Genomic DNA, 13,160 nt, shown 5'->3' with positions numbered 1-13,160 from the left:
GGTGGTTTAACAGAGCTGAAGTACAGTATGTTCTTCACTTTTCATGTGATCCAGCGGTGATTTATGTACAGTGTAGCACAAAGAAACCACCAAAACTTTCTTAAGGCACAGCACAGTGAGGACCTGATTAGCATATGTATGACCCTGCAGCCTTGCAGGCGACACTGGAAACACAGGCAGCTGAGGGACATAAGTACACTCGCACACAGGCTCCACCTATTCAAATGCTAAATATCCTTTTGAATTTCCCAGGCAGCCTCTCTCCCCCAATCCTACTCAGCAAACAAATGAGGATGAATGGCTCAACATGAAAGCTGGCTTTAAATGCATAATGTGGGCTTTCATATTTTCATTCACTTCACTTGGTATTTATGGAACTGTTAAAGGTCTCCTGTCTGTGTTTTTTAAGAATCTACTTGGAAAATGTGTTGGGGGATTTTGGAGGCCGTTTGAAGACTAGTTATAGACTTCACAGGCCTTGGAAGGTGCAGTTTATCTGATCTTTATCATACATTTTGTCTGAACCTGACCATAAGTAAAATGGTAAGGTGGAAACACTGGCTCACAAGGCTGTAAAGGAGGATTTTTTCTATCAATTAGTTCATCATAGAGCTGCCATCACAGTGCCCCTGGTTCTAGAAGTGAAGGTCTCATTAATTATTCCAATGGCCAGTGATAGCTGACTCACAGTTGGAGCAAATTAGCAGCTAAAATCTCTCTCCCAGTTACATCAACAGTATGAAAGAAGAACAACTAAGATTGAAAGTAGGTAGAACCCCATTGACATTTAGTTTAAAAAAATGAACTGTGACTGAACTGTGCATTTCTACAAGAAACGTCTAGTTACTAAGCTCAAAAAAGTACGGGGACATTTTTTGCTAATGGCGGTTGGACACCAAAGATCAGCTTGAATCAATTAGCTTTTTATATTCAGGGTCAGTTTTGGATGAATTCAGCAGCTGTGTGTCTGCATTTTTTTCACAGTTTCGGTGATAAATCATTTTGAATCCACGGTGGACCCTTGGCTTTTGGGTATCGTCTTGTTTAGACCATAATGCAAATGTATAGTATTATCACATTATTGGGGAGATTCCTGTGTCCCACTGTTAAGTAACATTTGGGTTTAGATTTGATTTACATTAAAAGGAAAATTTAGAAAGGGAATACATACTAGGGACAGTCAATGATGGTGATCATGATATTTTCTCATGGTTACATTTGCACATTCATCTTCATTTAAGTAGATAACCACTTATTAGCTAATATATTCAGATGTTACTATAAAACTGTAATGCACCATTTTTCTGATGATCACAATCACTGCTTTGCTTTGTTTTGTTTTGTTTGTCAGATTTATAATAGTAATAGATTAATAACAACAACAACAACAACAACAACAACAACAATAATAATAATAATAATAATAATAATAATAAAATAAATCATGCATGGTAACATGCCATCAGTTGTCATTCTTAATTTTGACACTAAAATTTTATTGCAAATGTATGTCAATTTCCAAATATCAATTATTGTTCTGCTCTGAAAATAACTGGAACTTGAAAAACTGGAACCTGCGTCTTTTCACTGAAACCAGATTGTTAAGCTGCTTCATGTCGTGTTGTCCTATTCGTCTAGGGTATTTATCTGATATCGTCTGTATTCAGGGTTGACTTTGCTTTGCAGAAACCGTCCTGAATCTCATTTCCATGAATGAAATGGTAATTTTCATTTTTTCCCCCTGGGGTGTAATGAGTCTTCCCCTGGATAAAGTATTGTTCCCTGTTGGGTTAAGGCTTATGCTAAGAGCATAGATGTGCTCCTGAATGGTGAAGGTTTACATTCTTTCCCTTCTTGGTAGAGTAATTAAACATGCACATTCTTGTCTAAAAGGCTGTGTATTTTCCACGAGTCGAGTTTCTGTGCAGTCCTATCCCAGTGCTGCTAACAGATGTTTGGTAAGCTCAGTTTTCAGGCTTTCATGTGACGTTTAAGCAGAGTGTGATTTAAAGAGCCCTTCATCTTCCATTTAGCTGTAGATAGGTTCTAGCTATTGAACTGGCTGCTGTTTGTAACTCTCACTGGCTTTATTTCTGTCTCTATTACATTTGGACGAGTCAGTTCCTCACGCATGTGCATGATTCACATAATTACGTTAATGGCAACACCTGTGCTCTTCGTCATGTGACAAGTTCATATGTTTGCTGTGGAAGTGTTTGCTTGTTGGGGGATGCAGCAATAAATGGCAGTAGGTAAACTTAGACTTGGAGACTTAGACTTAGACTTCTCCTTATTAATCCTTTTGGAAACTTATCAAAAAGAAAATATTTTATTCATAAGATTAACAGGTTGTCAGGATTTATAAACATTTCGCTAAACTGAAAAGAAAGTGGTGCTACAGGATGACAGATGTTAATTTGCTTCAAGTCTACTTAGAACAAATCCACAGGAAAAATGTAGTGATGTACTGATTTTGTCGAAGGGACGATGAAAAAATACCGGCCAGCTCTGAAAGATGTGAAAGACTCTAAGAATGCTGTTGAACTTGTCTGTCTTCCATTACATTGTCAGATTTTTGATGGCAAGAGCATCATTTTCTAGATTTGTAATTCTGAAAAAAGGAGAAAACTAACTCATTCTCATTAGCAACTAATCTGCCAGTTATTTTTCACGTTTAGTCTCTGAAACTGTCAAAAAGTAGTGCCAAACAGAATTGCCTAGGGCCCGAAGTGACTTCTTCAAATTGTTTCTTTTGTCCAACCAAACAGTAAATGAAGAGTCTTTGGCTTTTGGACTTTCATAAAGGACAAAGTTAAGCAGCAATTATGTTAAGAAAGCTGAAATCAGCCATTTTTTCCTTTTTCCGCTAAAAATATGACGATTAATTAATTATTAAAATACTAATCGCTGTGGCTGTAGAGACTACTACAGGTCCAGTGCAATTGATGTAATTCCTTGATGTATTGACATTTGTATTCGACAGTTACTTGACCATTTTTTTCTCCTAAAGCTTCCCAAGAAACTGAATGTTGGTAGTTTTTGGCAGCCAAGTTGCGAGTGGTGTTTCCCTCTGATGCTGATGAGAAAAGACAGTGGTGGTAGTTTGCCAGCTTTCAATAAACTGAAGTGCCAGTTTAGAAACCTTTCCCACACTGTAGCAAGTGGGGAAAAAAAGGAAGTCGAAGAAAGTATTTGTGAAAATGTATTCTTTTATTGAAAATAACCCCCCCCATATTATCTCTGTTGGGAGTATAAGCTGTGAAGGCTGTGAACTAAGCTGAGAGTGAGCTATCATGTGCTGTCAGCTCCGGGTCCTCTGGGTGAAAAAGTGTTGATGTTTTCTCTACTGAGCTATTTTGAAGTGTTAGCAGTGTCCTCACCCCGTTCTGTAGCGGGCAGTCAAGTCGAGTCGTGTCTGAATACAGCTTTCTAGTTTAAGAGGAACCTCCTTTATGTTTCTTTGCCTAGTGGGCCACACCACAGTACAGTAGGTGTGAGGGTGTATGAGCACAGTAGGGGTGCAGAGCTGTGGGTGGTCCCTGGCTTACGGGCAGAAACGGCGAGGAGCCAGAACTCTGTGACGCTCTACTCCCACTGCTACCAGTCCACACGCCCCTGGCAACACCGTCCATTTGTACAAACATCTGACAAATCAAGATTAAATGTTTGTTGGCATTCACATCAACAAGCGTATTCCCCGAGTGTATTCCCACGAGTGAGGTAGTTAGCTTGTAATTAGCACTAATTAGCAGGTGAAGAGAACACCTGTGTGGTCTATGCACATGAACCACGAATCAGGTCATCCTGTGTGGAAAAACAAGGAAAAGGAACATTCCCAGTGTAGTTCTTCAAAATGAAGGTATATGTAATGTATTTCTCCTCAAGAATAGTATAAGTAAAGCTGTTTGCATAGTGACAGCACCACCCTGGAGGGGCATTTGCCTTTTTGTATCTAGATGTTTCAATATAAGTTTGGAGCAATTAGGCTTTTAATTTTAGCATTGACTTGACATTTTTCTGTTTTCCATCTCCGCTTTTCTTTCCAAATTCTTGCCGTTTTACAGTAACCATTAGTCGTTTCAACATCTGATTCCCTGTTTCAGTTTCCTCTTAGACATTTTATGGTGGCCTGGTTTTAGGGCTTGGTTCATGTCCTGGCATGAACCCTAACCGCACAGCTCTCTCTTGTTTCTTGTCATCTGTCTGGTGATTTGATAAATTCATAAAAGAGCCCCGGAATGAGTAGTGCAGTTGATTGAAGATGGTCAAAACATCAACTGACATTTTCTCTTTTCTTTAATTTAAGTCATATTTATTTTAAAACGCTCCTCTGTACACCACACATAGTGTTTCTTTGAGTAATAATGTTTGATCTCCAATAATTGGTGTCCATGTAAACGATGATAGAAAAGAAAATGAAAAACTTTAGCTTCCATGTAGTCAACTGAGAGCGAAGTTCAAAAGTTGAGAGACACCAGTAAGGAAGCCTTGCACCGATTTATATCGATTTGGGCTTTTGAGAACACAGAGTAATACTTTCCTAATCTTGCATGTCGTGACAAGCACATTTTGTACTCACTCACTTGCTTACCTTATTTGTAATATGCTGCCTGTGTATGCTGTGATAATTACCTTTAGGAGCTCTCACTTCAAAAGATCATAAACTGACGCTGTTGGTCGACTGAAGTGACATGTCGCCTCAAACCTGCTCCACAGCCAGATGCTCCCAGATGTTTGTTGTGTCACTACAGCAGTTGACTTTGCCGCGACTGAGTTTAGAGACAGCTTTGTCGTCATGCATTTTTTATCCACTTTGAACAAGTGCAAAACAAACAATTGTATGTCTTAAATAAGGGGATAAAACATGGATTCTAGATTCATCATAGTGGGATACAAATGTCAGAAATTAGAAGGAATTGAATATTTTCTTACCTTCCCTACTAATCAGAGCAATCTCACTGCCTGCCCTATCTTTGGTTGCTGATGTTTGTGTCTGAGTCTGAGGTGCGTTCCTGGCCTACTTTCTTCCCTGCGGGCGGTTTGAATATGAAAAACAGATTAAACCCCTTAATCCACAATACTTTTATTCCCCTGCCAGGATTCATTTCACCGTGCTATGAATGAGCCTAATATGAACTGGTTTTGTTGCTCCCCTCAACACCTCCCTTTACCATTGTCCTGGAGAGGGATGAAACTGAATACTGAAAATATATTGATATATTTGTGGGCACATAAGGTAAAGCTCTTATCTGACTAAATACAGAACTTTCATTCATAATTCTCAACATCTCCACAAGGATTCTTACTAAATGCTTCCCAACAGTGGAGCTTTCATCAAACATGAATATTCAAACAGATGCAACAGAGAGAATTAATGTAATCAGCAGGGAGGAGAATTTTGAGTCATCATGTCTTGCCTGTGTGTTTTTGTGTGTGTGTGTGTGTGTGTGTGTGTGTGTGTGTGTGTGTGTGTGTGTGTGTGTGTGTGTGTGTGTGTGTGTGTGTCTGTGTCTGTGTCTGTGTGTGTGTGTGTGTCACCACTGAGTCATATTAAGTGTAGTGACAATTCATAAACTACATAGTCCACAAAAAAGTCCAAAAGATTTGTAGAGTTTATTGTCACTCTGCTTGTACAAGTACACTCATGTGAAATTATTAAGCTTAGAGACTCTACTATAAAATATATGTCGTAAATGGTAATTAGTAAATACAATGTATAGAAGAAGAATATATAGATAAAAATGAGAAGTATACAGAAGAAATATGGGACAGCAGAGCTAAGGTACAAGTGTAAATATTATCTACACATGTATATACATGAGACACAAAGGCAATTACAGAATGTAAAAGCAACAAGGGTGTATTGTTGCTGTGTAATGACAAGAAGTGTAGAATAAAGCAAAAAAAAAAACAGCCATTAAAGTGATCAGAGCGTATCAAGGTACAGCAGCGATTTTGGCAGTAAGGTACATAAGGATGTCCAGAAAGGAAAGTCCTAATTTGACATCTCACAAGGCCTGGGTGCAGATTTCATTCATAGCTGACCTGCTGTAAAAGACTCAATGGCATGTGTCACACAGCTCACATTTTGACTTTGACATGCTGCATGAATTCTGTGTTTCTTCCAGCAGGACTGTTTCGTTGGTGCTTGGCAAATGTCATGCATGAAGAGGACAGCAAAAAGAACCGCCTGGCCGCTTTTATGTAAAATGTTAGATAATCTAGCTCAGCCCCTGGGCCAGTCAGTCTCCAGTACAAGAGCAGCCTTTCACTCAGTCGGCCACATGACTGTCTACTGATGGACACGCATTAGACTAATGTGCCACGCTGGGAGATGTTTTTCAAGCATCAGACCTAAAGTGAAAAATGTTGAAATATATTAAAATGCCACATCATATCTGTAAAATACTTCTGCCACATGCATCACCTGGTAAATCATGACGTGTGAGACAAACAAAACTGTATTTTGGATACTGGATTTCCAAACTCTTCACCCTATCTGACACTCAAGAAATACACCTCTAAACATTTTATGTTTTCTTTTGAACAGCTCAGTGATTTCCTGAAACAGCTGGGCACTGTAGTTTTCAGCAACCGTTACTATGATGGGAGTAAAAGGTGCATTTGTTTGGGACTATTTTTAACTGAGAATTGATGCACATTTGGAGCTCTAGTTATTATTTATTGCAGCAGGGCAGTGCTGGTGGGATCGACTCAAAATAAACTGCAATTTCCAAAAATGTCCCCTAGTGCAACAGTGTGACTCTTAAATGTGCTTTTAAATATTATTGGACAGTAATGGAGCTCTGTGGCACAGAGGAATAAGCTACATCAGGCTTTGGCTTCACAGACTTACTATTAAGACCAATTTGTTTTTGGTTTTGGTATTTTTATTGAATTTAATCACCAATTTAGAGATTTGAAATATTGGCAGTCTTGTCCTTTAAATGGCAACAGTTAGGATGATAGATAAGAAACATATTGCAACAGGTTTGTGCTCTTGCTTTTAGCCTAAATAATCCAGTCTCTGTACCGGTACCATTGAATTGTGAGGTAAGGTATATGTTTGAATTCAGATATACTTACTGCTTGATCAGGTGTGATTTAAAAGATTACTCATGTAAAACAAAAATATTTTAAATGAAAAGATCCCGTCGTCATTTACTTCTCGTGATGATAATTCTGCACATGCACTCATGGTTTCTGGGTGATGACTTGTAATAACTTTGGTGATCCCTAAACTTTTCATCAAGAGGTCAAAATATCTGTTTGCCCAGTACATGTACTTTTAGAGCTCATGACATTGCCATCAGCCTCAGTTGCTCTTTGTGTTTAGTGCTAATTAGCATGCTATGCATGCATGCATGCCAAAAGAAGATGGTGAACATGACAAACACTGGGGGCAGTTTAGCATGCTGACATTAGAAGTTGTCTCCAAGCACCACTGAGCTCTAGCATGGCTGTGGGTTCTTTGTGGTGAGAACATAATCCACATATGGATTTGCATGATCTGTAGACCAAGAGGAAGCCATGACACACATTCAACTCTGTATCCTTGTATCAGAACCCAGCCAGCTGCCTTGAATTAGCATACCCACCTGACACGATAATGTCCTGGGTCTGTATGCAGCTTGCTCTCAGAACAGAGCTTTGACAGCATAGCTGTCGAGATGTGTTTGCACAAAACTGAGAAGTGATGCGCTACCCATCCACAAGCAGGCTTTTAATTATATTTTTGTTTTATTTGTTGTGTAGCTTTATGCCAGTATATACAAGCTACTAAATTCAGAGATGGGGCCAGAGGAAATTTGGCAAATGAAGGTAACCCTCCCACCACACACACTCCTCCCCCTCTTAACCTGAGCTCAGCTTCAACCCTTCAACCCTTAACCTGGCACACCTTTGTTTTTTTCTACGCAGCCCTCTTTTGTTTCTTTAAATTCTGAGTTTTCACATTTATTTTCTGCACAGGTGTGAGGACTTGCCCTTTTCTGTTTTTGCGCACCCTCCTCCTGATTTGTCCTCCCCCTCCTCCCTCTCCCTCTCCCTCACATCCTTGATCAGCAGCTGAACAACGAGCTGATGTTTGACAATCACTGCTTCTGTTTCTCTCTCACACACACACACACAAGAATCCAGTGCTGCCTGCGCTGGCATTGCTTGGTCAATGTTTACTCTCCCCCTGACACTCTGAATGACTTTTCAGTACTGCCTTGGTGTGTGCATCACTTCTGCTTTACTCTGGGTTCATATCAGCTCAACTTGTGCTTTCTATGGTTGATTATTTTGTGTGTTTCTTTGTATTGCCATTAAAGCTGTCAGGAAGCATTAAGACATTAAATCAGATTTGTTTGCCTGTCTGATAAATGATCAATTTTGTAGTATTAGATGCTGCCTGTTTGAATATTTTATTATGTTTACTTTCTCAAGCAGGATGCAGATGACAGCTTTATATGATGCGATACAATCTTCCTCTCAAGACAAACATGCTGACTAGCTCTTTCCTCCAGTTGCGCCTGGCACTTTAAACCTGCTTCCAATCAGACTGTTCTTCTGCTTCTCTCTAACATGTGGAGACATGTGCTAACTGCCTCTCGTCGTCTTTGTTTTTCGCTCCTCTCTCTGTTTGTTTCACTTCCAGGTGAGAATTTTGAGCAGAGTCCATTGCGGAGAACCTTTAAATCCAAAGTTCTAGCACACTTTCCAGAAAATGTCGAGTGGAATCCATTCGACCAGGATGCAGTTGGCATGGTACGATCTCTATACAGTCATAACATTCACTTTGTACTTAAAGAATGACAGTATGGTATGACAGTGTTGACATTAATATCATTAATTGACGGGTATTTTTCCTACAGATAATTTATCAGTTGTCAACTATGCAATTAATCTCCAATTATTTTGATAATAGATTCATTGGTTAAACTAAGAAGTCGGCCCTAAATACATTTCATCAGCTGAATTTTGCAATATGCACTCATTCAACTGCTTAACAGCTTCCCTTTTCAAAGCTGAATTTAGCTTCTGATGTATTCTAATAACTTTTTCAACCCTTTCATACCTTGTCTGTCCGTCCTCTCACAGCTCTGTATGCCAAAAGGTCTGGCATTCAGGACGCAGGTCGACTCTCGGGAGCCTCAGTTTCACTCCTTCATCATCACCAGAGAGGACGGCTCTCGGACCTACGGCTTCGCCCTCACCTTCTTCGAGGAGGTGACCAGTAAGCAGATCTGCAGCGCCATGCAGACTCTTTACCACATGCACAATGCAGAGCAGTACGACATCTTGCACACTCCCACCTCGCCGCCGGGACTCGAGGAGCAGCGACACCAACACTCTCAGACTAGACCCATGCTCCACGCGGCACCCGCCATCTCCCGCCTGCAGCGGTTCAACTCGTACGACATCAGTCGTGACACGCTGTACGTATCAAAGTGCATCTGCCTGATCACACCCATGGCCTTCCCTCAGGCCTGCAGGAAGGTGCTGCAGCAGCTCCACCAGGCTGTCTCCTCCCCCCAGCCCCCGCCCCTCCCGCTGGAGAGCTACATCTACAACATCCTCTTCGAGGTGCCCATGCCACCCTCCGGGCGCTCCCTCAAGTTCTCAGGCGTTTACGGGCCGGTGGTGTGCCAGAGGCCGAGCACATCTGAGCTGCCACTCTTTGACTTTCCTATGGGGGAGGTGTTTAATCTGCTGGGGGTGGAGAACGTTCTGCAGCTGTTCACCTGCGCCCTGCTCGAGATGCAGATACTGCTCTACTCACAGCGTAAGTAGCTGCTCTTCTCCTGTTACACTCAGTGTCCCATTAGGATGGATTGATTACAAGTACCTCCACATCCTGCTTACCATACAACCATATTGTAAAAAACAAATCGATAAGTAGTCAGGCCGACACTGAAATCCTGCGACGGATGGACACAATTCAGTAACGCTGTAGGTGTTTTTCTAAAGCGCTGCAAGTGGGAAAGCAAGAAGAAAATCATGCATTATCTGTAGCAGCTGTTTTGGGGGGAATTGTGAGGTCATGTGATCCTGTTAGTATTGTCTCAAGAGATGTCTCCTTGGAGCTGAAGGACGTATCAGTGTCAGGACATGAGGCTACAAATTGTCTACGGACCTGATTACACATGCTGGTGTAGCTTCAAGACTTTCCTCCGTGTTTACATATTTTGGACAACAAACCTGCACAGTAATCTCTGGATTGTTGGTTCTTAGAAAGATTCAGAAAGGTTTGGTCACAGCAAAGAAAGGTGTGGGAGTTTTCTGAGGCTATTCGACCATCCGACAAGCACTTCTAGTGGAGAACACTGGCTCCTTCACTGAGCCTTGAGAAGCTTAGAATAGTAATATCCTTGAGAAAAGTCTTTCTTTTTTACCTGATGTGATCTTGTAATTCCCCAGTCGCTACTTGAATGATTTTGCTCTTCAGAGCTTAATTGAAACAACATATCTTAACATAGTCTTTACTGTTACGGTTTGTTTCAGTTTGTACACTGAGAAGGAAATGTTACATCTCCATAAAACCACTCTAGCCAGAAATTTGAGGATTTAAAAATGTCTGGATGAACAAAAACGACAGCTGTAGGCTACGACACATTTTTGATATGCATGGTGGGACTTTTATCCAGGAGATTACATAACCTGTTGAGTGTCTCCATTAAAGTGATGCAGTGTGAGTACTAGCCTGTGTAAACGTCGGCCCCCTCACCCACCACAGGCAGCTCCTTGTACCAGGACTCACATGTAAGTGTGTTTGTGTTTGTCTGTGTGTGCGTTGCTGTGAAGGTTCTTCTTGTTTGCGCATTTTAAACTGCGAGGCCCTCTCTTGGTAGCTGTGACTGGTCTTTGTTATTCATCCTTTAGGCAAAACACGGAGAGGGAGAATCTTAAAATCAATCTTGATTCCCACTTCAGTCCAAAAATGTTGGGAGCTTGATCCTTGTTAGTAATTATTTATTAGGAATAGCAGCTCAGTAAAGGTTAAATAAATCCATTCAGTCCTTTGCCATGTAGAGTAATATTACAGGGAAAGGTGACATTCATGTCATTGTTCACCATTTTGGAGTGTGTGTGTGTGTGTGTGTGTGTGTGTGTGTGTGTGTGTGTGTGTGTGTTCGAGGTGAAGAAAGGAAATCATTTAAGGGTGCTGGATCTGGCGTTGTGATTGGATCCATTACAATGGCAAGAGAAGGCAAATGGTTTACAAAACGCCAGGGGCCGGGGGGGGGGGCTCTTAAGGGGGAAAGCTGTGGTGTTGCCAGGCAACCTGGAGACAGGGAGGATAGCAGTGATGCAGGATGAATATTATTGGTTGGAAGTGACATCATGCCTCTTTGTCCCCCCCCCCACACACACACACTCCCCATGAGGCTCATCACTGCAGAACGTGTGAAGGGTGTTGTGTAGAGTTAAGCCCTGGCAATATGCCACTGAGAAGAAATGAGGGACTGTTCGGGAAAGACACACACAGTGAGGAGAGGGATGCTCTGCAAATAAGGAAAGGACTGCATGTGCTACGTGCTAAAAATAGCACCAGAATTTATAACTCTGATTAAAAGAAAGAAATAAAAAAAGAGGTCGGCCATTATTTCTAACATGAAGCCCTAAAAGAAAAGATTGTCTGCTGCTTCTTCCGTCTTTCTCAAACCGGAAGCTCATCGTGTGTCGATCATGTGTCAACCACGGTGACACGCTACAATTACTGAAAGCCATTATTTGTTATTGTTTCACAGGATTTTTCAGTCTTTTTGTGATTTGTGAAGCTGAGAGTGACAGGAGAGATGAGGGGAGAGGCGGGATCTGGGTGTGAGCTGAGGACGTTGCAGTTACAAAACGCACATTTGAGGCCCCGAGATGCTTTATCTGAAATTAAAGATATAACATCTAACATTTCAGCATGAAGACTGCTTGATTACTCTTCTATATATTAGTTTACATTACATTACATGTCTACATTATTCCAAATGTCTCCAACACTGGTCAAAAATCCATAATTTTACTCAAGGTAATGCATTTCATTTGGTCGCCTTTTTGGTATAACTTCCTGGGAAACATCAGAGGATACACGAGAAAGCGAGGAAGGATGCCAATGAAATACTCACTCATTAATTTCTTAAGATGTGAATTAAACAGTACAGTACATTTAAGTACATAATAAGATACATAGTAAGTCGTCTTTCAGCCATGCAAAGACATTAATACTGCACCTCTCTTATTTATCAAATGACCAAATGTACCAACTTTTCGTATAATAGAAATAATGGTAACTATTTTTACAGCACCTTTAAAAACAGAGTTTGGCAGACAAAGCAAAAGCAGGAAACTCAGGAAGCCCAAACAGAAAGAAGACTAGTTTAACGAGAATTTTATTATTCATATTATGACAAAACATCACTAAGAATGAATTCAAATCAAAAGAAAAAAGGCTTTAAAAAAAGTCAAAGAGACATAAAAAGCAAATTGGATACAAATAAAAGCAAGTAAATGACGATAAAAAGATGACATCGCATAAGAGGAATTAGAAGATAAAGATTAAAAGAATAAGAGCAGTGAAAAGAATAAAAGAATAGAAGAAGTGATTTAAAAGAAATGAATTTGCAGCTTCTAACCACACATTTTCAGTTTCCATTTTAGTCTTTATGCTGCAATATCTGTTGTGTAACTGATGTTGTTTTTTCAAAGCTGAAAAGCTCAAAGCTCAAATATATGATAGGAAAGCTGACTGACAGAAAACTATTTTGATATTTTTGTGGATTTCCTAAGAAGAACTGCAGAACATTCTCAGGCTCCACCTTCTCATACATGAGGATTTGCACAAGTTTTTTTTTTTTTTCTCATATTATTTTACACAGTAAATCTTTGGGTTTTTACTGTTGGTAGTGTTGAACAAAACATTTGAATACAAAAATGAAAATAATCAGATGTTGCAGGCCTAGGATATATATTATAAAAACTAGACTTCTGCAACCAGTAAGATAAGTCAGAGTTTCATCTGTTTGGCTTTTCCCTTCACTTATTCACCTGAACCAAAATGATTAATTACCCAGGATGTGAAGCCTCAATCATTGGAGGCAATTCTGAGTGCTGTATCATAGGCAACTGGACCTTGTTCAGTTTTTTGAAGACGCTTCACCTCTCATCCAAAAGGCTTCTTCAGT

At 40.3% G+C, this 13,160-nt stretch overlaps 1 protein-coding gene across 4 annotated transcripts in view; it reads left to right on the top strand.

Moving 5' to 3' along the window:
* dennd5a (DENN/MADD domain containing 5A) overlaps nucleotides 1-13,160 on the top strand; it is a 36,859-nt gene that overhangs the window by 4,550 nt on the left and 19,149 nt on the right. For 2 of the 4 annotated variants that reach the window (XM_037095030.1, XM_037095032.1), the window contains exons 2-4: nucleotides 7,756-7,821; nucleotides 8,642-8,751; nucleotides 9,085-9,769. In XM_037095030.1, the coding sequence (XP_036950925.1) occupies nucleotides 7,756-7,821; nucleotides 8,642-8,751; nucleotides 9,085-9,769 (861 nt within the window). The remainder of the gene's footprint in view (nucleotides 1-7,755; nucleotides 7,822-8,641; nucleotides 8,752-9,084; nucleotides 9,770-13,160) is intronic. The other 2 variants (XM_037095033.1, XM_037095031.1) reach the window with 1 other exon arrangement.

The sequence above is a fragment of the Acanthopagrus latus genome, chromosome 4 (genome assembly GCF_904848185.1).
Source record: "Acanthopagrus latus isolate v.2019 chromosome 4, fAcaLat1.1, whole genome shotgun sequence".
NCBI lineage: Eukaryota > Metazoa > Chordata > Actinopteri > Spariformes > Sparidae > Acanthopagrus > Acanthopagrus latus.
This window is presented reverse-complemented; position numbering and strand designations above follow the sequence as displayed.